Source organism: Diceros bicornis, chromosome 13 (genome assembly GCF_020826845.1).
Source record: "Diceros bicornis minor isolate mBicDic1 chromosome 13, mDicBic1.mat.cur, whole genome shotgun sequence".
Classification (NCBI taxonomy): domain Eukaryota; kingdom Metazoa; phylum Chordata; class Mammalia; order Perissodactyla; family Rhinocerotidae; genus Diceros; species Diceros bicornis.
Window position 1 is genome coordinate 17,109,322 of NC_080752.1, and position 25,714 is coordinate 17,135,035.

Genomic DNA, 25,714 nt, shown 5'->3' on the forward strand with positions numbered 1-25,714 from the left:
TCTTTAAACAGCCCATTTCATAAATGATAAGGGAATCTGACTGCAAAGGCAAGAATCCTCCCCAACTCTATTTTCTGACAATTGAGTGTCATGGAAAGCGTTCAAGAGCTGCCAGATGCTAATGTCCAAATGCCAGAAAAGACTGTGTACGTACCTGTGCCTACCACACCTCACCTGCCGAGCGATGCTAGACGGCCCACCCCCCCAAGATGGCGCAGTCAAGTGTCAGTCTGTTAGATCCCCACACCTGGCAGTGCTGTGACTTGGAGAAGGGGACAACTTGGTTCCTGCAGACACTGACAGGTGGTCACCTTGCACAGGGGCAATGGGCATGGGCCACGGGAAGAGGAAGATCTAGACCAGCAAACCTCCCAGGAAAGGGGACCCATGTGTACAAACGCAGGACATCAGGGGTGAGACTGAGACCCGTGGGGTCCAGCAAGAAGCCCAGCTTGACCAGGGACACGATTTATGCTGGGGACCACCTGGGAGACCTGAAAGCTCGGGGGAGACATCTGTAGGCCATCAAGCTGAATTTGGCATTGTCTTCCAAGCTTTGCAAATGAATCCTAAAACGGTCAGCTCATCCAGAGGGAAGAACAGCACAAGGCCGCCGAGAGTGGAGCTTGTTCACACCGCCGGTGTGCAGCACAGACTGGAGCCACAGCGCCATCTCGCATCAGGCCGCGGCCCAGGGCGCCCCCACCCCCACGGCTGCTTTTTGCTATATGCAGAAAAATGTCGGTGAGACGCCAACTCCACATTTTTGAAAAATTTATTTTATACTCTTAGAAGCTAAGAACTCTGCCACTCATGAACCACATTTAGAATTAAGATAGTTCCCTAGTTTATCTATTTCCTTTTGAAATTTTATAAACAAGATTTTGTACACAAGAGGTAGCAGAGGACAATTCCAGTCTGCTCGTTCCCAGCTCACAAGGCAACTGCACACCCCTCACTGCTGGCAGGGCGGGCGGGCGGGCGGGGCGGCATGCTGCTCTGGTCCTACCGTTTGTCTAGCTGCAGTGACAAGGTGAGGATGCCTGTCGGGAGGCTCGTGTGCTTCTTTCCCAGAACGCCTCTCCGGGCACTTGGCCGTCCTCGGGAGGGCCTCGCGACAGAGCTTCTCGAGAACACACAGCACTGAGTTAGTCGTGCAATGCCTACGTGACTTGCAGACCACTTTGAAAGATTTATAAAAACATCTTCATCCAAAAAATTGGCAGTAAAAATGACAACTCTTCCAAGGTAGGCCTGTCATAATTGTCACTTTGTTGTACTACTTTAAAAAAAGTCATCAGCAGGTGCGTAGACTGCGGCCGTTGGAAATCAAGTGCTTACTGGCAAAGGGAAAGTGATGTTCATTGCAGCGAGAACGTCGGCACAATTAACCAGAGCATGTGACACACAAGAGCGACGGGCAATCGAATGAGGCTTACGGTGAGGACCGCAGGTGCTGGGGGCGTGGAAGGCGTTGTTTCCATAGGAAATAAGGGGACTAGAAGTGGCGACTTCACTCCTGAATTAGGCTCCTGAGAGTGCACTCACTAGCGATGATATCCCAACACGTATCATCGCCAGCGTTTCAATGTCAAGTCCACACAACCGTTCTGTGAGGGTGGGGGTGGAGAGAAGGGTGAGCGTGGGGTGGGGAAAACAGTATGACACGGAGTATTCATGGACTCAAAATGCATTTTAAAACATCACATTCAAAATTGCAAGAACATCAGAACCATATAAAATTTGCCAGCTGCCTCTGACCATTTCTCTGAGGCCGCAGTGCTGCTCTGAAATGCTGGCCCCCGCACCTCCTTGGCGTATTGGACAAAGCCCTCGCTCGCCTGCGGTAAGTTAGACCATTACAAACTGAAGCCTGCCGTGCGGAAACTTCAACAGTTCAACAGTGAAATGACGGGGCGACTGAAATGCACAGCAACAAGAGGCTGGTGTCCTGTCACATGCTGCACAACCTTAGAGCCACCAAAAATGCCAATGGGGCCGGCCGCACCGCTGTGACCTGGCAATTCCAGCCGACAGTGGCAACCCGGCACTTCCCAAGGCTCCCCTGGTTCTGTGCATGGTGAATTGAAAATAAGGCAGAACACCTAACTAAAGACAAAACAAGGCTGAAACTGTGGGTAGCAACTCAAAATACAAAATGTACAAAATATATGAAATACGTTGGCATATCCCCTCCCCCTGCCACAGAAAGAGGAGCTGGACTCGCACCTGAAGTCAGTGAACGGTGTTCTACTTGGGACATACAGCTACGGGGATGGTTGTTCAATTGCTTTCTAGTTATTTATGGGAAAATAAATCTCAGTCTTGTCTTTTCAGTGTTAATTAGTCATGTTGAGGAGAAACAAAGTCTCGAATTCCTTCCCTGCATTAAAGTTACTAGGAACTCACAAAGCAGCGTCTCCAACTCACATACCCACCTTCACAGACAACCAGTCCCAAGGGCTTCAGTAACTACGTTTTAAGCAAAAGCAAATGATTGCAGATCACATGATTTAAGACTACAGTGTATTCAATATGTCTCCACACGTTAAAAAGATGATTTTATGGAGTCAAACTCAAATTATAAAGTGCTTTTTATTTTGCTGTTTTTAAAATTTGTCTTGGGAAACAACTCATAACCTCCTCAGTGACTGATGTCAAAGGAGGCCCCTGTACTTCTGGAGGGCACAGAGTTTTTTTTTATTGCTCTTTTCAGTCTCAATTATATCAGAAAAATACCTTAAAGAGCTTAATAATTTCCCAATTTTTGATCCTGGTAACATATCATCAAGGTCCAAGTTTACGCCCAGGGCTCTCATCCAGACCCATCTGAAGTTCTACAGAAACAGGGAGACATATTAAATACAAAGGTCTGTGTGAGCTGACTTCCTCAACTACTATTGTACCACGTAAAGGAATTTTATCACACGTCTTTACATCACTTTAAATGGGATAGTCCTATCCAATGCTATTGCAAGATTAAAAATTTGCCCCCACACATCTATAGGCAGCTTGCTTTTTTTTTTTTTAAATATAAAAACGAAAGGAATTTCCTCTGTAGCATCACAGAGAAAGCAACAGCTTTGCCCTCACTCACTTCTGCATGTTCATGTAACAAACAGTCTGCCACCGGCTTCACTTCCTAAAATCTCCACAAGAATGTTACTCCCCAGCTGGACTGTGTCCCAGGACAGCTAATCCACAGGCCGGAGTCTCTCCCTGGCAAACAGCTCCCCAACCTTCTCCAGCGGCCGAGGGGCACTTTCCTTAGAAACACCGCTCCTCCAGAGTCACGGCAGGCTCTCCAGTCCACCCTCCCGGCTTGTCTACAGGGTTCAAGGAGGAGATTCTGATTTCACAAAGGTGCTGAGCCTCCCGGAGCTGTGATCTGACCCCTCATCATGTGCTGGGCATGTTCCTCTAGGGATCCACATCGTCAAGGTCACTTCTTAACTCGCCAATCATCATGGGTGATTCTGAACCCTTTGAGAAAGACAAGGAAGTTAAATTCAGACATAGTCAAGTTAGAAAAAGAAGGTGTTCTGTACCCACTGACTTATTTGTGTTCTGCAGTTTAAACACGTCCTCATTTGATAACTTTATGACAAATTTAATGTCTATCAAAGGGTAATAAAACATAACTATAACACCTTATATTTGACAATTCCTGCTGCAAAACTTTCATTTCTACGTTCTCATTTAATCATTGAAACAAGCCAGTGACTTGCCTGAAGTCACCATGCCACCACGCAACAGCGCAGGCAGCTCTCAGGAGCACTCTGGGCGAGCACGGCAACATGGTGGAGGTGGAGGCAGGTGCTAGGTGCCAGGTGGCCACAGACGGTGCGGGGTCATCCTGGCTCTGAGCTCTGCCTGTCACCTGCTGTGTGGCCTTTGGGCTGTACACTAGTGAATGGTTCTGAGCGCCTGCCATGTGCCTGGGCCTGCTCTGGTGGGCCGGCGGAGGCGGGGGGGGGGCGGGGAAGCGGGGAGTCTGAGGAGTGACGTGTTAGCTGTCAGGGAGTCAGACGGGGTGAGCGGGAGGAGCCTGTGGTGGAAGAACACAGTATATCTGATAAACTAAAAGAAGGCTGCAGTTTCTAGAACTCAGAAAATGAGAGGCGAGAGGCACGCAGGGGCCAAATCAAGCAGGACTGTGTTGAGGATTCTGGCCTTTATCCTAAGAGCAATGGAAAGCCAGTGAAAGGTTCAGGCAGATGAACTAAAGAGAAGCAAGAGGGGAGGCAGGAGACTCTTACAGAGATCCAGGAGACTAAGGTGCTTATGACGACGGAGCAGACAGATGAGAGATGTTCAAAATGTCAATCTGAGAAGACTGATGACACAGGATGACACCAGGTGTCTGGCTTGACACCCTGGTACATGGGGGTGCTATTCACGAGGTGAAGAACACCAAGGGAGGACCAGCTTCGGGGGCTGGTGAGGAGGAGCTGGGCGCGCTGAGTTTGAGACATATCAAGTGGAGACATCAGGAAGAAGGGGCTGGAGGCTCATGTCTGGTACTTAGAAGCGTCAAGGCCATGGTGTGAGCGAGGGGCAAGAGGACACAGCAGAGAGTTGAGGAACACTTACTGGTGGCCCAGAAGAGGCTGAACTGGAAAGGGGCCTGAGAAAGAACAGCCAGAGGGGTTGAGAGAGGCATCACAGAAGCCCCCGGGGAGGGTGTTTCAAGGGGGGGGAGTGGCCAGTAGTGTCAGGAGCTGCTGAGTGGTCGACTGAGAGCATGGAAAATGTGGGTCCTTGTTACCCAACTGCTGGAGAGGAGGGAGGGAACCAGGCTGGAGGAGGCTGAAGAGAGAGAGAGAAGAATGCGGAGACAGTCAAGTGCCGTCAATTCCTTGGAGAAGACTGGCTGTGAAGAGGAGAGAGGGCGAGGGCGGGGCAAAGAGCAAAGCAGAGAGGTTGTTTTTAAAGGAGGGGAGGGAACTGAGGGTGTGACACACTGCTGGAAGGGTCTGCAGGGAGGGAGAGGGTCAAGATGCCAACGCGAGGGGGAGGGGAGGGGAGGGAGAGAGAGAAGGACAGAATGTCGGGTTTCTGACGAGATGGGGTGGTGTGGGGAGCTGCAGGCCCGGGAGGGGGCAGGAGAGATGCAGACGCTGCAGCAGCCGCTGGAGCCCTGGTCCCACAGCTTTTATTTTCTCTGCAAATACAGCAGGTGACGAGGCAGACTGCTGAGAGGGATTTTGGGTTAAGTCACACCACTATGCTGAGCCTCAGTTTCCCTCCTGTAGAATCAGGGTAATAGTGGCCTCACGAGGTTGTTATGAGGATCTGAGAGCATTTAATGAGGCCTCTGTGCCGAGTACCATGGAGCTGCAGGGCCTGCCCCATGGAAGGTCACAGGCCACAGGGAAGATACAATGCACACACCACATTTACACCTGCTTTGTTATTTTGCACATATTAGATGTTCAATAAATATCTAATTCCTTTTTCTATTATTGTGATCAGTACAGAAAATGTTCCTTATTTTTTTTTTTTTTTAAATAAGCTTAAAATATTCTTTAACTCCCTGACAAGTAGGTATGTTTCAATAGCACGAAGCCTTCCTTTCAGGGCCCAGGTTTCCAGGAAGGCTGGGGAAAGCAAAGGTGGGGTGTTTCGTAACCTGGGAAAATGAAGCCAACAGGCTGGCATGGGGACACCTGTGGCCTGGCTTCATCTCCAAGTGGATTACGACAGCCAGCTGTGGACACCTCAACGCCTTGCACTCATCCTACTGTTAACTCACACTGTTCTACTTCGTAAGTGCATTGTTAGTGTGTCTGCAACTGAGATATTCAGAGGCTAGAGCTGTTATCTCTTTTTTTCTGGATTGTGGAAATTCTTTTTGGAAAACCTCAGAGCAGGCCTGCCCTTCACACGCGGACACGGGTACAGGGGTACCTGCTGTAGGTGCCTCTCTCCGTTCTCATTTGCGGGGCTGCTCTCCGACCCGTTACTGCTTCCTGACTGCTCTTTCTCATTCAGCAAGGCTGTGGCATATGCTAGCGTGTCCTGAGGGAGATGCAACACAAGAAGAAAACGTTAGGGGGTGTGCAGTGGCAGCAGCAACCACCAAGGAAGACCACCCTTCACTGGACCTTTGGAGGCGCCGGGAACCTTGAGGGTGGTGCCTCCGTGGCAGCCGCCGGAGCACCCGTCAGCCTCTGCGGGATGCTGGGACCCGACTGAGCAACCTGCACTGCTTTTCTTCTAGGCAAATCATCTGCATAACTGTACACCAATCTGCTATCTTGTCATAGAAATTCAATCGTTTCTTCTACTCTTTCTCATTTTCAACCTATCTCTTTCTTCTCTGAGGCTGCAGTTTCTGAGAAACACACTAAAAAACCCACCTAAGGGATTTCAAGCCACACAAAACCAAAAGACAGCCCTCACCTGAGCTGAGATCGTCCGCTGAAAGGTTTTTCCAGTTGATGTTTCGTTAGAGACATTACTCTGCGGTGTCCAGTAATGCTCTGACATCTGAGATGAGAGGTCAAAAGTGCCATCAGAGATGACAGACAGGCACACGTGAGTCCACAATCTCTAACATTAGATATCAGAGTATAAAAAGCATCTGAAGTGGTGCCTAAGGTTCTCTCTTGGAGGATTTTACTTCCACCCTCAGGATCTCAGTAATAGTAAATACTATTCTTATATAATACCTACTTTTTCACCTATAAAGTTAAGACACATGTATTAAGACACAAATTTAATGCATAAACATAGGTATCAACTGTAATAAAAAAGGTTTGAAGTCTGAAAATACTCTGAGGTCAGTCTCAAAATTAAGTTTAAGAGATGTTTCCTGACAAGATGTGCTGTTACTGACTCCTAAGTTATAGCTAGAAAAGTTCAAGATGCGATTACTTTCTTCTGCAGCCACTGCACAGCCCAGCTCCAGTGGTGGGAGTTCTCCTTGAAGTATTCTTTAGCAGCAGGACACCTGGTGATTGGAGGAGAGTTTTATTAGCCGAAGGCTTTCTTTGCAAATATACCTGTTTAATCTACAGTAGCTTTTTGTTTTGAAACACTAATGCTACGTTCATTAAAGTTCAGTTGTCCTTTTATTAAATTTTTACGTTTTTTTTTGGTTTGGATATGTTCACCTGTTTAAACTTCAAAAGGCAGTAAAAGGTAAATATGTTGTGACAAGTCTCTCACCTAACTCATCTACTCAGTTCTAGTAAAATTCAAAGTTGCAAAATGAAAAATAAAAGAAAGCAAAAAAATGCATAATAAATTGTACATTTAATAAATGACTTCTTGATAGAATCAAACTTGTCTTTAATTTTTGTGATGTGAATAAGAAAGAATGATATTATAGGAAACACAATTTGAAAGTGTGGTCCTGGAGGCCCCTTCACCCCCTGCCCCTCCAGTTTTACTTGCCCATCTAGAAAGCTGTCCTTCGTATCTGAAGATAGTACTGATGGTGATATTGCCATTAACGTGTGTATAAAACCGACGTGTGAAGGACACGGAAGTACATATAAAGTCACTGGTATCTGGACTGTGTCTGCCAGCATCAGACTACATGGCCCCAACGCTCCATGGAAATGCCGCTCTTAGGCAAGCACTTACGAAGACATACTGCTAAGAGCAAGCCTAACTAGTGGACCCACAAGGGTGGCAGGATGATAGTCAACTGTGTCCACAAGGCCACGTCATCTGGAAAACGCATGTGCAGGCACCATTTCAGTGGGGCTCTCTCATTTATATCTGTGTAGGACACTCAAATGCAGCAGATTAAGCCTAACAGATTTCTCATTCTTATTTTGGTACAAGTCCAAGGATGGCAATACCCACGCCTAAGAATCAGCAAAAATCTGGAGCTAAATAAATTAAGCTATAAAGAAGGTTTGGGGCAAGACTCAGTGACGGCAGTGCTGTCTGCTCACAACCTTGGGTCATCACGCAGTCCCTCTGATCTTTTGCCCATGTGCTAAACAGGGGAGCTGAAGTAGCAAACCACTAAGGTTCCTTCTAACACTGAGAACCTGTGCTTTCCAAGTGTCTACTGACAGATGATGGATGAACAAAATGTGGAATATAAATACAGCGGAATATTATTCAGCCTTACAAAAGGAAGGAAACTTTGACACATGCTACAACATGGATAAACCTTGAGGACATTATGCTAAGTGAAATGAGCCAGTCACAAAAAGACAAATACTGTAGGATTCCACTTATACGAGATCCCTAGAATAGTCCAATTCATAGAGACAGAAAGTAGAATGGTGGTAGTCAGGGGCAAGAGGGAGGAGGGATGGGGAGGTATTGTTTAATGGAGACAGAGTTTCAGTTTTGCAAGATGAAAAAAGTTCTGGAGATGGATGGTGGTGATGGTTGCACAACAATGTGAATGTATTTAATGCCACTGAATTGTACACCTAAAAATGGTTAAAACGGTAAATTTTATGTTATGTATATTTTAGCACAACTAAATAAAAGGAGAAAAGAACTTTTGCCTTACAGTCAATCAGCCTGCGCTCAAGTTGCAGCTCTGACTACAGGCACGCCACCTAAATCACCTGTGACGTGGGCTACCGACAGGACCTAACCTCACAAAGTTGTTGCAAGGATTCAGTGAGAATGAATACAGGCAAAGCATTTAGCAGTGCCTGGGTTCCTCAGTGTAAGAAGCTGCGACATGATTTTGTCTCTTTGAGAGACTTTGAGAGACTATTTTGAAAGTGGGGACCTAGAAGCTGAAAGAGCTGGCAGTGAAGTGACATTAATGAAAGAGATGTCGAGTGAAGGTCCATGTACTCTTAAACCTTGAGGTTTCTAAATTAAGGTTTCTAACTAGTGAAGGTCTCTAAATCTGCCTTGATTCCTGCCCTTCCTGCATAAGGCCTGGTGGTTTGGCTTTTCTTTTCTTAGATTCTGTGAGATCTATTACTCCCTCCACATCTCTTTGCAATCATCTGAACAGGCTTCTGTACTGTCTAAGCAAGCATGCCCTGATAGAGTCAGAGTCTCTAGGTACTAAAATAAGGCAGATTTTTTTCTGGTTTTATTTGACTTGTAACTAAAACCATTTCCTCCCTGCATTGAGTCAATACTTACTTTTGAGCAAGAGTTACAAGAAACTTGACACACTGGTAGCAGCGACTGCTGTCCACGTGATTACTGTGGTGCATGAGAGCTGCAGGAAGAGAAGAGGACACTGAACAGTAGAGCACTAAACTGAGAGTGGGTCTGAGTAGTAACAGCTCTCCTGTTCCAAAAACTTACAACCAACTGTATTGACAAGCAGACAGGGAACTTAACTAAAAGCATGGTGGTGCTGACTCAACAGGATTCCCCAAATTCTAATAGGTAGAAACACTACTTTAAAATAATATTCAAGAAACATACGTGGTTGTTTGCAAGTTTGATTTCTGAACTGAAAGGAACTAAAATTTACACTGGCTGATTATTCACTAGAGCCCTCCAAACCTTTCCATCCACTACGCTACTGACAGAAGAGTAGTGATGACAGTTTAATTTGATAAATGGAAATTTATGGTTTTAGTTCAGTTCAACAAATAGACGCTGCTCTGTGTTTGGGGATTTAAAGATAAACAGACTTGGTTCCTGCTCTTGAGGAGTGTACGGTCTGTAAGAGCAGGGCGCCACTCTGTACACAGCACACTGTTCCAAAATGGCGGCAGAGAATGTTGTAGTCACAGAACCACTTAGCTTAAATCTCTTTTCTGCAATAAAATGAGGTCCTAAATCTTCTCTTAATACATAGCAAAATCTAAAATAACTCAGATTAACTGGAAATACAGGTGGATGGTGTGAGTTCGATAAGACTACTTTTTTTTTTTGGGTGAGGAAGATTGGCCCTGAGCTAACATCTGTTGCCAATCCTCTTTTTGCTTGAGGAAGATTGTTGCTGAGCTAACATCCATGCCAATCTTCCTCTATTTTTTTTTTTTCTGTGAGGAAGATCAGCCCTGAGCTAACATCCAATGCCAATCCTCCTCTTTTTGCTGAGGCAGATTGGCCCTGGGCTAACATCCGAGCCCATCTTCCTCTACTTTACATGGGACGCTGCCACAGCATGGCTTGACAAGTGGCACGTCAGTGCGTATCCGGGATCCGAACCTGCGAACCCTGGGCCGCCGAAGCGGAGCACGCGCACTTAACCACTAAACGCTGCGCCGCCATGCTGGTCCCCCAATCTTCCTCTATTTTGTATGTGGGACGCCGCCACAAAAGCGGTGTGTAGATCTGCGCCCAGCATCTGAACCCATGAACCCCAGGCCGCTGAAGCAGAGAACGCGAACCTAACCACTAGGCCACCGGGGTAGGCCCTTGATTAGACTATTTTTAACCAAACTTTTTCTAAAAAATAGCCCATTAAAATAGCCCATTTTTCTAAAATAGCCCATTAACCCAGAAGGCTAAATCCACTTTCGCCTTCTGAAAAACAAAACTCTGCCAAAAAACTTTTATGAGTAGACAGCAGAAATGTGGGTGCATTCATACCACAGGTGAAAAAGCAATCACATTTCATGAGCTTGACAACATCCTGAGTCTGCGGTTTTGGGTTTTTCCTCCCCAATGGCTACAGAGTAGAATGAAAGATTTCCCGCATCAGAACGTGGCCGTTAGCTTGTCGAAAAAAGTCACAGCACCTCTGAACCGTACCTGTCCCCGTAAAAGGACCCCACGCTGCGTCTTACTAAGAGTAGCAGAGTGTTCAGGGAGATAAGATCCTCTGACCAGAATGACGGAGCCCAACGGCCCTAAGCAGACTTGTACTGGATCCCTCACTGACCTCCGCCAGGCAGCGGGGCAGACCTGGCAGGGAGGAGACTGGCTAGAACAATAGGCTATCCGCACCTTCCTACAGACGTTTCCTAATGAGGGCAGCCATACTTGCCTAGTAATCCATTTTCTGTCTCAAACACAAACTTGACTCGCTCTACTTGTATGGGATCTTCAATGACCTGTGAGAGGAAGGAACAAAGGCTGGTCAATGAAAGAAGGAACTTGTATTACCGTCATTGTGCCTTTTTTTAATAATTCAGGAGATTAATTCAGTTTCTAACTTAACAAAACCCAATACAAACAAATATCATGTCATTGCCATAAATCTCAACAACATCTTAAATTTCAAACTAAAGATGAAAAACTATTAAGCAACATTTGAAGATCCATTCATCTCCTGTGTTCTCACCAACTCCATCTACAGTTCTCTGCGGGTCACAAGGACGTGGAGTTCATGACCCCAAGGATAAGAGGCTTACGGTCTAACCTGTTTACCACAAACGTGTCCGAGTTTGGCTATAACACAGGCTCTACAAGTCGCTGTGGAGGTTTACGCCACAGAGGGCCGGGTCCATGTCTGACTCGCACGGTATTTCCGTGCCCGGCACTGAACTGTGCACAGCGCAGTGAACTACATGGTTTACTGTTGTGCAGATGAACAGCACATGGCCCTACTCCTGGGGAGCAAACTCTCCCAAAGTTTGTAAAAGCACTAGGACCTAAAGGAGGCAAAGGACCAGAAAGAGGGGTTTTTATAAATGGTGTCCATGATGTCTCCTTGTTCAAGTGTTTCTTAAATGCCTACCTTGCGCTGAGGCTTGTATCAAGTCTTAGGGACCTAAAGGGAACCCAGTCCCTCCCTCTCTTTAAGGAGCCCCTCAGCTAGTCTCTCATCAGCTCATAACCAGCCACCAAATTCTATTGATTCTCTTTCCGAAACACCTCTTGATCTGTCACTAGCCCCCATCTAGCCCGTCTCTCCTCAGTATATGCCTTGTTATTCCACACTCAGATTACTGCCACAGACTCCTACATGGTCTTCCAATTCCAACCTCACCTCCTTCTTTAGTCCATCCTTCAAAACAACTGCCAGGGGAATCTTTCTGAGACATAAATCAGGTCACATCACTCTCCTGCTTAAAACCCTTCCACGGTGTCCCATCACCGACAGCACAGGTTGCAAATTTAAATGTCTACGATGCCAAGAAATGAGCTACGTGGGCGAGGTCTCAGTAAGGAGTAGTGATGACAGTGGGGACTGGAGACCACTGGCCTCATCAGAGGGGGCATGCTGATATCGCTCTAGGCGACTGCGGCGCTCAGCAGATGGGACAAAAACGGCCACATTACCTGATTTCTCAAATTAGACTGGAATCAAGAAATTAAAAAACAAAACAAAACAAAACCAATTGGGGCAAATACAACAGGCTTACAGGTGGAACTTGATCACCAGGGTGCAACTGCTGGCCTGCAGGAAAAAGGCCGCATGCCTTTCAGGTACCTGAAGCCTTTCACGCTCGGGTTTGGGCTTCTTTCCCCAAGCCCTCCTCCGTTCCCACTCCTCCTAGCCACATCACTTCCTTACAATTTACCGAGCACACCACGGGTGTGATGGAAGACAGGGGCTCCAGAGCCAGCTGCTTGGCTCGGATCATGGCTCTGTCACTTATTAAAGGGTGGCCTTGGGCAAATCATTCCATCTCTCTAAGTTTCAGGTTTTAGAAAGACTGTATTTCACCAATTATAACTAAATTTCCCTCCTGCTTTTCATATTTCTGAAATTGGGATGCATCCTACAGGCGATTACACTTCAGTTTCAGGGCTTTAGTAGGAGACAGACAATCAACGGCGTCTTAGATTTGAATGAACTGTAGAGCCAGCAATTTACCTGACGGCTGTTGTGAGGTTTACACAGGACGGTATTTGTGCTCAGCACAGCTCCCTACCCACGGTCAGGCCACGCTCACGCCCCCGCTCTCTGCACTGCCACTGCTGTGCACCTGTTCAGCCCCCTCACTGAGCTGTGAGCTCCTCTGGGGTAGAGTTCTTGCCGCTCACTCTAAATCAGCAAGGCACTAAAGATGACTGATCTGAAAAGGACTCACAAAGTGCAGACTCAACGAATGGAGAAACAACACAAGGACACACAGCGCTTCATTTACAAACACACGCTGACTAATAAATACTAAACACAAGTGAGTCAGAACATTACAACTTACCAATATCTCATGAAGCAGTTGGAACGTATTCTTCAACTCATGGGGTGGAGCTGTTTCTAGTTGGTTCTGAAATATTTTTTAAAAGCATAAAAATTCCAGTAAGTCTTCAGTGGAAAGCACGCTGGAGTGGCAATCATCAGTGCTGGATTCCAGCCCTAGTAGAACTATCTACTACAAGCTGGCTGACTGGGGTAAGTTAAGTCCCTTCTCTGAACCCCAGTTTCCCCAAATGCTAAATCTTGGGACTGAAACAAACAACCTCTACAGTCCTCCCAGCTGCAGCACTCTGTGATACTTTACTACAAAATTAGGAAGGAAAGAGAGGCAGGCAGAAAGGAGAGGAGAGAATTTTAAGTCACCAAACAGGCCCAAATTTATAGTTACATTTCATTTATACATATCCTATTTTGTTTTCCAGAATGTGCTAGTGTTGCTTATGAGAATGCAAATAAGAGTGATCTAAGACAAGTATGCTATGAGAAGTATATAAGAAAAGTCAGCTTATGAAACAGAAGAACCTGCCAAGACACAATGAGTGAAGGAAGCAAGCTTCAGAAACGTCCCATCCTTTGTGCACTGTGACGACCTCACACATACACACACAGTGGGAAGGACACTGCATTACAGCACTGCACCTCCAAGATGCCAGGCCTGGTACTAAGTAAGACTTCACGTGTCACACCCCACTGACTCGTGACAATCTGTGAAGTCAAGTTATATTCCCTCCCATCGTAAAGAGGAGGAAACTGCCTGAGGTCATATAACCAGTGACCAGTAAAGAGAGGAACTCGACCACCTCGGATATAGGTCTGCATAGAAAAGGCTGAGGGCAAAACACTGTTTAATAAGAGCCTGAAGAATAACCCACTAATCACCTGCCACTTGTTGACATACATGTGTCACTAGGACAGATCTTGATGCAGGTGAGAAGTGTGGTGGAAATTCTAGGGGCAGACTCAAATATACAGGGTGTATATTCACAGCAAGAGCCTGGAAGGACACATACCCACGTGACAATATTGGCCCCTGGGGTAGGGTAGAGGGGACAAGCCTGGTTAGTGTTGGTCCAAGTGGACTTCGGCCTTATTTGTATGTTTTAACTTTTCACAAAAAGAATGCAGTCATGTATTATTCATGTAGTTAAAGATTAAACATTAAAAACTAATAAAAATTATATGTGTAAGCTTAAAGGTTTTTCTAGTAATCCCTAGACAGGCAGTCAACAATACGGTTAAGAGCACAGCCCTGGAGCACGACTGCCAGTGTTCAAATTCTCCCTCTGCCACTTACTAGCAGTGTGACCCTGGGGGCAAGTTATTTACTCTGTACCTCAGTTTCTTCAACTGTAAAATGGTGATAATAATAGCATCTACCTCACAGGACTACTTGAGAATTAAGTGAGTTAAACGTGTCACGTGCTTGGAACAGTGCTTGGCGTCCAGTCAGTGCATCGTAAGAAGCAGCAGTAACGACTGTACTGATCCGAGCCCCATGATGAACTAAATCACTATTTCAGAAGGGGGGAAAAACTTACTTTTGATTTTTAAAATGTTGCCAGGGGAAATAATCTGAAATTGGAAAATGATTTTACACAATAATGGTCACCACGACATGATTATTAACTGTAAAGTATTATACTTAATAGTTGACTGAACCCCATGCAAACCTGTGTCACTAGGAGGGGAACGGTGAAGTAAATTATGCACACGAGAGGATGAAGTGTACTCACTGATAACGTTAATGATACGGAAAAACATTCATAATGTCAGGTGAAAAAAACCCACAAAATCAAGACAATAAAATCCCAATTATGTTAAAATACATGCATAGAAAATAAGAGGGAAACCTAAGAGAATGTTCATGGTGATTTTCAGTGAATGGTGGGATTCTGAGTTCTTATTTTATTCTTCATTTTTTTTTAAAAGAGTGTATACCATTTTTATGATTAGGAAAAACAATTAAGGTTAAAAGCAGCATACTGCCTGGGAGCAAAGGATTGCTTTCCTCGAGTCTCAACTGCAGGCTCTCAGGCCATCGCCAGTTTACCCGAGGTCCTACCTTAATGAAGTGCAGCATGGTGAAGGAGAAATGCTCGTTACAGAAACAGCAGTACACCACCATCTCGATGAGCGCCAGCAGTGAGCCTGGCAGCTCTCGCAGAGCAAACATTACCTAGTGGCAGAGTGTAAGAGGAGTAAACTTTTCTTATGTCCCAGTTAATTGTCAATACTTTGAAATTGACTCAGATTTAAGATCATCAACATTGCCTCAAAACAGGGTTTCTTAACTGCTGGAGGTCTAAGGAAAGATTTCAGGGTGCCTAAGTCTGTCTGAAATTGAGCACAGTCGGTGCAAATGTGCACTTTTTTTTCAGGAGTCACTTTCATCAGATTTTGAACGGTAAATGCCCCCAGCCCAAAAAATAAAATAATCACCAAAAGATCCAAAAATTACAAAATGTTAAGCTAAAAAAAAAAAAAAGGAGCTATACAGTACAGCATTGCTGATGTAATTAAAAAAGTCTGTTATACTATTCATAGATTCAGCTACATGTGAATCAAGTTATGGAAGAAGGATCGGAAGACTAACTTCTCCAGAGGGGTTAACTCTGGGTGGAAGGGGATGGGGCTTTGACTGCACGTGGGCCACAGGGCGTGCGCCACAAAGGAGGGCGGCAGCCCCTCCATACTCCTGTGGGTCAAGGAACATGTGTGCTCCAGAGCTGTAGTATTCCAGGACCAGGCACACAGAGAAGAGATGGGGAACCAAACCCTGTGATAATAAACTGAGTAACTGTGTTGGTGAGGTGCCATTGACCTCCTCCTGGGACCTGGAGGGGTAATCAGCTGGGCTGGACCTGGAGATCAAATTCTTGGTTGCAGAGAGTACTAATAATATTCTCTTAACTGATTATTTCTTTCTGACATATACATAGGAAGAAAAATTAATTTGAAAGTCATTTCTTATCTTAACAATACTCTTCTTCATCAGAGTAACATGCAAAATAAAACTAGTAACAAGAGGTGTTTCCACCAAATAGGAGAAAATGCTTAAATAAAAGGAAAATGGCTTCAGAACAACAAGTACATACCTCCAACAGGTAAGGTTTCCCTTCAGACAAGAACAGCAAGGCTTCCACTTCCTCGTGGAGGGGTAGCAGAGGGCTTGAGGGAGCAACGCTGATCGGGGGCCGTGGTTTAAATACACCAGGAGCTTTGGGAGACCAAAGAAACACAACCTGTCTCACTTGAGATTAGTTCACGACATAGATGTCTACAAGGTAAAGCGATTCTCTCAAGATTCCCACACACAGTGGCTGAGGACTTACAACCTGTTCTCTCACAGGCTAGTGAGGAAGCCAGACACGGAGACAGGAAAGGACGTTTCCTACTTCTTTCCATGTATGCCTAAGTTGTAGGTCGACTATTAAGATCTCTAGGCTCCTAGTGATCCCCACCCAAGACGATCTTCCAAAGAAGTAAAAATATAAATAGTATATGAAAAAAATGTCCAAAGTGCCTCTGAGAAGACACTGGACAAGACACTTGTTGCTCAAACAACTGTCCTCAAATAACGGCCAACACCACCTATGCTAAGCAAAATCAACCCACATGGAAGGGGTTACCCTATTTGCTAGAAAAACGAGGACTCACATTCTCATTTTCTTTCACAACCTGTCTGAACTCACGGATCAGGTAGCTTTGTCTTTCTAGATGTATGAGTCGGAGTTTAGGAAGTACACTCTACTTCATAACGTCTGAGCACTCCCCCAAGGTCCCTTCAGAGTCAGTAAGCGTTTCCAGATTAGAGTGATGCTGTGGTTGTTATGTACTTTCCCACCTTCAGATCTCCCTAGTTGCATGACATGGAGACCCCGGCACAACCTCTGGGTCAGAGGCTTGCATTCACATACTGGCTGCTCTGCCCCTTACTAGCGTGAGGCTTGAGAAAGTCACCAAACTTTTCTATGTCCTGGTTTCCTCATCTACAGAAGGGATAACATCCCTCAAAGGTTTGCTGTGGGGACTAAACACAGTGAACGGAAAGCTCCATGGAAAGGCACAGCCCACAGAAAACACTAATACTGTTCAGTGGCTTTGTTGAATTATTATTGTTACTGTTGTTGGTGCTGTCATGACAAGAACTAGGAACAGTATACAAACACAGTACACACATAGGTTAGAATACTGGATAATCATCTAGACAGCTGGTGCCTTAGCCATATTAAATGAGGACTGAGCCACTGGTTCTGGAGGACAGAATAGGAAATGCTACCAACTACATCTTACATTCAAATACATTTCAATGACACAATTTACATTTTGTCTCATTAATCCTCATTACACTTGGGGAGTTATGTTTTTTAATATTTCCATTTTGTATTGAGGATCAGAAAGGTCAGGTGGCTTGGTCAAGTTCACACAGCTAGGAGACTCCAATCCACACCTTGGCTCTTTTTTCCACCAGATCGGTTGTGCCAATTACAGTAAGGAATGAACTCTGAATTAGCCTTTAATCTTAGAGTGTTTTTTTTTAATTCTTATATATGCTCCCCCCCATAAATGATTGACTTTCTCTTGTGACAAACTAGTAAAATAAGGTGAAGTTTAACATGAATTAAAACAAAAAATGTTAAGTGCTCCTCAAATGTGAGATAGCCAAATGAGAAACAAGTAATATCCATTTAATTGCCAACATTATTACTCTCCATGCGTTCCTGACAAATTCAGTGTATCTTCATCTTTCTAGGGTATTAAAGGTATGTTAGACCTTACCAACGTTCCTTTGGGAAGAGACGTCTGAATGCAGAACAAGTAACGCCACCGTGTTGTGCAGATTCCCGAATTCTCGCGCTTGTGCTGAACTCCATCGACGGATCTGTCGTCAGAGAAAATAAAGTGGACGCTAGAGTTCGGTTAGAAACAACACAAAAAGGAAGGGAAAGGAAGTGCTGGTTCAGGACATTTTAGGCAACAATTCTTTCTCAATGTTTAATAGTAAAAGAGGTCAAAGTACAAAATGTCACAGGTTTTAAACTAGCTTACAAGTGTTTTTCCCCTTAGACACATGAACTCATATTCTAAAACAAATCTGTTCATATATTCAGTTTAGGCACTGAGTGCCTACCATGTGCCAGGTGATCTTCCTGTGCCTCAGCATAACGGGGAAAACCCAGGAGGCTGGAGACCTAGAGGCCTGGCCCTCCTCCACCATCCCTGCGCTGTGTGGACGTGGTGAGTTCCCTACTATAACAGTGCCTGACCTCTTCGTAGGACGGCAGAGATAACCTGCCTGTTTGCCTGTTCTGTCCACTTCGTGGTTGTGAGGACCAAATGAAGCTTTAAAAGTGAAAATGTTTTCAATGTTATGTGCTCCATAAGTGCAAAACAATATTAAATATATATCACAATATTAATTAAATTAAATATTATTTAAACGACAGTGAATTTAAATCAACCAACATTGTTAAGGGAGTCTGATACAGAGGAGCTTGATGTGAAAAATGGATATTGTCAATCTCCATAATTTAATAATATGATTATTATAACATATATTATGAATCTCCATTATATATATATATAAATCACCATAATGTAATACACACAGAGCATGCTATGGCCTCCGTGTTTTTTTTTTTTTTTTTTTTGTGGCTGTAGTTAATTTTTATTTCGGTATAGTATTCCACTATAAAGCATATAACCCATTTTATTTATCCATTCCACTACTGATGCGGAATGGGTTGTCTACAATTTGATGATATGGCAAAAAATGCTGCTCTGGATATCTTGTACATCTTTTGGTGAACATATGAACATATCTGTGTTGGGTATATACCTAAGCACGGAATTGTTGGGTCATAGAGTATGTGTACGTCCACCTTTAGGAGATACTACCAAAGAGTTTCCAAGTGGATTAAACAGTTTGCACTCCCAGCTGTGTATAAAAGTTCCAGTTGCTCCGCATCTCCACCAACGCTTGGTGCCGTCAGAGGTTTGATTTTAACCGTGGTGGTGTATGTGTAGTGGTAGCTCATTGTGTTTTTTTTTATTTTTATTTTTTATTGATGTTTTAATGGTTTTTAACATTGTGAAATTTTGGGTTGTGCATTTTTGTTTGTTCATCACCATATATATGACTCCCTTCACCCCTTGTGCCCACCCCCCACCCCCACTGCCCCTGGTAACCACAGTACCGTTTTCTCTGTCCATGTGTTGGTTTATATTCCACATATGAGTGAGATCATACAGTGTTTGTCTTTCTCTTTCCGGCTTATTTCACTTAACATAATACGCTCCAGGCCCATCCATGTTGTTGCAAATGGGACGATTTTGTCTTTTTTTATGGCTGAGTAGTATTCCATTGTATATATATATACACCACATTTTCTTAATCCAATCGTCAGTCAAGGGACACTTAGGTTGCTTCCACTTCTTGGCTATGGTGAATAATGCTGCAATGAACATAGGGGTGCATAAGCCTCTTTGGATTGTTGATTTCAGGTTCACTGGATAGATTCCCAGTAGTGGGATGGCTGGGTCATAGGGCATCTCTATTTTTAATTCTTTGAGGAATCTCCATACCGTTTTCCATAGAGGCTGCACCAGTTTGCATTCCCACCAGCTGTGTATGAGGGTTCCTGTTTCTCCACATCCTCTCCAACATTTGTTGTTTTTTGTCTTGGTGATTATAGCCATTCTAACGGGCGTGAGGTGGTATCTTAGTGCTGTTTTGATTTGCATTTCCCTGATGATTAGTGATGTTGAACATCTTTTCACGTGCCTCTTGGCCATCTGTATATCTTCTTTGGAGAAGTGTCTGTTCATTTCCTTTGCCCATTTTTTGATTGGGTTGTTTGTTTTTTTGTTGTTCAGTTGTGTGAGTTCTTTATATATTATGGAGATCAACCCCTTGTCAGATGTATGTTTTGCAAATATTCTCTCCCAGCTGGTTGGTTGTCTGTTCATCTTGATTCTGGTTTCATTTGTCTTATAAAAGCTCTTTAATCTGATAAAGTCCCACTTGTTTATTTTTTCTTTAGTTTCCCTAGTCTGGGTAGGCATGTCATCTGAAAAGATTCCTTTAAAACCAATGTCAAATAGTGTGTTGCCTATATTTTCTTCTATGAGTTTTTTATAGTTTCAGGTCTCACCTTCAGGTCCTTGATCCATTTTGAGTTAATTTTTGTGAATGGCGATAGCAGACGGTCCCCTTTCATTCTTTTGCATGTGGCTGTCCAGTTTTCCCAACACCATTTATTGAAGAGACTTTCCTTTCTCCATTGTATGTTCTTAGCACCTTTGTCGAAAATTAGCTGTCCGTATATGTGTGGTTTTATTTCTGGGCTTTCAATTCTATTCCATTGATCTGTGTGTCTGTTTTTGTACCAGTACCATGCTGTTTTGATTACTATTGCTTTGTAGTATGTTTTGAAGTCAGGGATTCTGATGCTTCCTGCTTTGTTCTTTTTTCTTAGGATTTCTTTAGCTATTCAGGGTCTTTTGTTGCCCCATATAAATTTTAGTATTCTTTTTTCTATTTCTGTGAAGAATGTCATTGGGATTCTGATTGGGATTGCATTGAATCTCTAGATTGCTTTAGGTAATATAGACATTTTAACTATGTTTATTCTTCCAATCCACGTGCATGGGATATCTTTCCATTTCTTTATGTCATCATGGATTTCTTTCAATAATGTCTTGTAGTTCTCATTGTATAGGTCCTTCACCTCCTTGGTAAGATTTATTCCTAGGTATTTTATTCTTTTTGATGCAATTGTAAATGGTATTATCTTTTTGAGCTCTCTTTCTGTTAGTTCATTATTAGCATACAGAAATGCAACTGATTTTTGCAGATTGATTTTGTACCCTGCAACTTTGCTGTAGTTGTTGATTGTTTCTAATAGTTTTCCAACAGATTCTTTAGGGTTTTCTATATATACAATCACGTCATCTGCAAATAGTGAGAGTTTCACTTCTTCGTTACCTATTTGGATTCCTTTTATTCCTTTTTCTTGCCTAATTGCTCTGGCCAAAACCTCCAGTACTGTGTTGACCAGGAGTGGTGAGAGCCCTGCCTCATTCCTGTTCTCAGAGGAATGGCTTTCAGTCTTTCCCCGTTGAGTATGATGTTGGCTGTGGGTTTGTCATAAATAGCCTTTATTATGTTGAGGTACTTTCCTTCTATTCCCATTTTGTTGAGACTTTTTATCATAAATGGATGTTGTATCTTGTCAAATGCCTTCTCTGCGTCTATTGAGATGATCATCTGGTTTTTATTCTTTGTTTTGTTGATGTGATGTATCACATTGATTGATTTGCGGATGTTGAACCATCCCTGCGTCCCTGGTATAAATCCCACTTGATCGTGGTGTATGATCTTTTTAATGTATTGTTGTATTCGGTTTGCCAATATTTTGTTGAGGATTTTTGCATCAGTGTCCATCAGTGATATTGGCCTGTAATTTTCTTTCTTTGTATTGTCTTTGTCTGGCTTTGGTATCAGGGTGATGTTGGCCTCGTAGAATGATTTAGGAAGTGTTCCATCTTCCTCTATTTTTTGGAATAGTTTGAGAAGGATGGGTATTAAATCTTCTTTGAACGTTTGGTAAAATTCACCAGAGAAGCCATCTGGTCCTGGACTTTTATTTTTTGGAAGGTTTTTGATTACTATTTCAATCTCTTTACTTGTTATTGGTCTATTCAGATTCTCCATTTCTTCTTGGTTCAGTTTTGGGAGGTTGTATGAATCTAAGAATTTATCCATTTCTTCTAGATTGTCCAACTTGTTGGCATATAATTTCTCATAGTATTCTCTTATAATCCTCTGTATTTCCGTGGTATCCATTGTAATTTCTCCTCTTTCATTTCTAATTTTATTTACTTGAGCCTTTTCTTTTTTTTTCTTAGTAAGCCTGGCTAAGGGTTTGTCGATTTTGTTTATCTTCTCGAAGAACCAAGTCTTTGTTTCATTAATCCTTTCTACTGTTTTTTTGGTCTCAATTTCATTTATTTCTGCTCTGATTTTTATTATTTCTCTCCTTCTGCTGGCTTTGGGCTTTGTTTGTTCTTCTTTTTCTAGTTCTGTTAGGTGTAATTTAAGGTTGCCTATTTGGGCTTTTTCTTGTTTGTTAAGGTGGGCTTGTATTGCTATGAGTTTCCCTCTCAGGACCGCTTTTGCTGCATACCATATGGTTTGATATGGCATATTATCATTTTCATTTGTTTCCAGATAGTTTTTGATTTCTCCTCTAATTTCATCAATGATCCATTGGTTGTTCAGTAGCATGTTGTTTAATCTCCATATTTTTGTCACTTTCCCAGTTTTTTTTTCATGGTTCATTTCCAGTTTCATAGCCTTATGGTCTGAAAAGATGCTTGTTATGATTTCAATCTTCCTAAATTTATTGAGGCTTGCTTTGTTTCCCAACACATGGTCTATCCTAGAGAATGTTCCATGTGCGATATTGTCAATCTCCATAATTTAATAATATGATTATAACATATATTATGAATCTCCATTATATATATATATAAATCACCATAACGTAATACACACAGAGCATGCTATGGCCTCCGTGTTTGTTTTTTTAACACTAAGAAGTCAGAGCAGCACAGTGGGCTGACGGGAAGCTGGGAGGAGGCCTAAGCAGCGAGTCTGTCTCCCTCACTAAAGGAAGGACAGACACTCAAGCGCGGTGCCTCACACACGGAAGAAACCAGAGCTGGGTCTGCATCCTGGCTCCACAACGCTTTAGCTTTGTGACCTTGAACGAGTCATTTCACTTCTCTGTGCTTTAATTCTTGCCTGAGAATGGGGATGAAACTACTTATTTTACTGAATTGTGAGCATCAGTGGTATAGCATACAAAGTGAGCAGTTTGTATGGCACCTAACAGGCATTCTATAAATAGTAATTATCATTACTGTATATTCACATTTTGTGTATTTTAAATCTATAAACAAAAGAAATATAATGGATGGGAGAAGCATACCAATATAGGAACTTTAAATAGGAGAGTGATTTTCAGACATATCCAATATATCAAACCCTATTAACTACAAAGCAACTTCCATTTTCTGAATCTAAGTATTATATCTGCAGTAACATCTTTCAGTGTGGAATGGATCACTGCATATCTGAGTTCTGGCGTTGTTATCAGCATCCCACCAAGCAACCGCCACCAAAGCAGACTTGCTCACAGTCCCGAGAGCAGGCAGAGGAGCCAAGCCACTCGCCCTGGAAGGCTTCAGAACCCCCAGGTGGAACCCGTCTTTCCTCCTACGGCACTTGGCACTTCACGTTCTGACTGATATTCTACTTAGTCATTTCCAGGTTATTATTAGACTAAATTCTACAAGAAAGCTGTAAAAATAATTGAACTCCAAAGAATTTTTAAAGTCTACACAGTACTAGTACTGTGGACTCTTAGCAAATTAAAAATATTTATCACCTACAAAGAGAAACAAAGTGGCTATGAAAGCCACGGCCATTTCAGCGGGCCATGAAAAGAGGCATTACCTGACTGTTCTGCCGACTGGCCCCCAGGAGAAAGCTGATCATGTGGCGCAGAGCTGAATGCCTCAGGAGAAGATCACCAGCCCGGATCCCTTGCTGTCACAAGATATCGAAAATGACAAATTATATTCCTAACCAGACAAAAATTTGTTTTAAAAAGAGAGTTAAATAAGAAGTTTTGTCACTGTTTTTAAATCCTATAATTTACATATAGAAAGCACTTGTTAAAAATCTAATTTGAGAAACTCTTGAGTTCCAACAGCCTCACACTGCTTCACGAAGGCTACCAAACATGCAATGACCCACTAGCTTTAATGCAGACTGCTACTGCCATCAATGAGTAACTATACCTACCTGTATCAGAATTCCCACAAGTAATTTAATCCATGAATTAAGATCTTTTAAGAAAAAACACTCATAAAACCATATCATATATATATACAGTCTAAATTTTTTCCATATATAAAATTCCTTTAAATTATAAATCTGCTATATTAGGAAAAGATATTACAAAAAAAATCATTTACCTTTTGTACAAAAGTGTTGAAGAGGAAAAAGTACTGAGCACAGTTTTTACAATTTTCTGGGACATCTTTATCCAACAGAGCAAGTAGTACCTCCAGTAACTGATGAAGGCTTTTTAACTGGTTAGAGGAAAGATGAAATTACATAAGGAAAAAGAATATAAGACAGACGTCTGTAACAGGGTTAATGTGAAGTAAATCATCATAAGAACAAAAGGCAAGTCTGACTGATACAATCCGGTCTCAGATTCAGATGGATGTATGCTTTGGAGAGCAAAACCAGAATTATCACTTTTACCTTCCAGGGGAAGACTGGTACTGCAGAAACAATGAAAAGGAAAGCCTAGCTTTGATTCCTAGCTTTCAGACTCAAGGGCATCGTTCTACCGCCTAATGGGCACATTTTCTTCAGAGCCAATTTCTTTCTGTCTCTTAAAAAAGGCAGGGGGTTTAGGGGAAACATATTTCTGAATCCCTCCCTCCACTATGCTACTTCTTCACATAACCACAGATGCAAAGAATAAAAAACACAGACACAGGCAAAGGGGCTAGAAATCAAGCCAATGGAGCGAATGGAGAGCAACAGCCTGACAGAATGACAACGGTAATGTCGACTCAACTGAGAACTTACTTGAAAGCCCGCTGACGCCTCATGGAAAGCTTTGAAAAACATTTTATCTGTTTAGAAACCATTTTGGTTATCACATTGCTTCTTCTTTCCCTCCCACCCCAACTGTTTCTGGACAAGTCCCTAGAAATTCATCTGTGATCTGAGAATTAAGACCAGGCTTACTACTCCTGTTAGTTTACTTCCTCTGAAGATGGTACTCATAGACTTTTGAAATGTTCCCATCCATCTTGTCACGCCCATTATAAACACAGTAAAATCTACCATTTATATAGCACTTCATTTTCAAACTACTTCATAATATAAAGTGGGTGGCAAGAGGCACCATTTCTATAAGGGGGGGAAATAGACATAAAATATATCAGCTGGATGTCAAACAGAATTTACTGAGGCAAATGGCTTCCAAGCTTATGTCCTCCACCACGCCCTTCCCTTCCTACCCTCTGTGGTCCTGCCTTTAGAGGTTGGTGGGGTGAGATGGTATGGCCTGACCCCATCTGTAGGGAGACTGCACTAATTCTGCCTTTATCCTTTGTTTGGCTTGATACCTGGGACGAAGGAGGAGAGTGAGGAGGTCCTTATGTTAAATGTCTTAGAAAACTTCCACAGGCGTAACTGTCCTAAGCAGCAAGCAGTGACCTATTTTATATATTCTGCACCCAGGTAAGGTTTTGTCTGAAAAGTGGTTCTGCTGTTTAAACTGACTGAAAACCACTGCCTTAGAGTAAACCTCAACTTCCTTATGATTCCTGGAATTGAGAGACTGTCTTCTTCCAGGTCCTTCCTAAAGGGCGTATTTGACCTCCTCCTTCACTCTGGACTGAGCAAAGCTCCTGGTTGTCTGGTCTAACGGCGCACCTGGGTCAGGCGACATTGAAGGAACTAAGTGCTCGGGTGCCAGGCACTACTTCTGGATGAACATCTTCTTTACAGGACTCGCTCAAGGACTTGAACAGCAAAGCCAACATCTGAATTTGAAGCAGCAATTTCTAGAATTTGCATTTAGTTCATTGAGATACACTGTCTCCAGCCAATGTTTATAAGGAGCCAAT

The 25,714-nt window shown here is 43.2% G+C and overlaps 1 protein-coding gene across 1 annotated transcript in view; it reads right to left on the reverse strand.

Annotated features, from left to right (window-relative positions):
• Positions 1-757: 757 nt before the first annotated feature.
• The window catches only part of USP24 (ubiquitin specific peptidase 24), a 149,761-nt gene continuing 124,804 nt past the window's right edge, over positions 758-25,714 (reverse strand). The window contains exons 57-68 of the mRNA XM_058552517.1: positions 24,038-24,154; positions 23,514-23,606; positions 17,771-17,873; positions 16,087-16,208; positions 15,054-15,167; positions 12,996-13,061; positions 10,889-10,955; positions 9,082-9,160; positions 6,880-6,955; positions 6,406-6,492; positions 5,911-6,021; positions 758-3,483 (exon numbers count right to left, since the gene is read on the reverse strand). Coding sequence (XP_058408500.1) covers positions 3,421-3,483; positions 5,911-6,021; positions 6,406-6,492; positions 6,880-6,955; positions 9,082-9,160; positions 10,889-10,955; positions 12,996-13,061; positions 15,054-15,167; positions 16,087-16,208; positions 17,771-17,873; positions 23,514-23,606; positions 24,038-24,154 — 1,098 coding nt within the window. The 3' untranslated portion in view covers positions 758-3,420. The remainder of the gene's footprint in view (positions 3,484-5,910; positions 6,022-6,405; positions 6,493-6,879; positions 6,956-9,081; positions 9,161-10,888; positions 10,956-12,995; positions 13,062-15,053; positions 15,168-16,086; positions 16,209-17,770; positions 17,874-23,513; positions 23,607-24,037; positions 24,155-25,714) is intronic.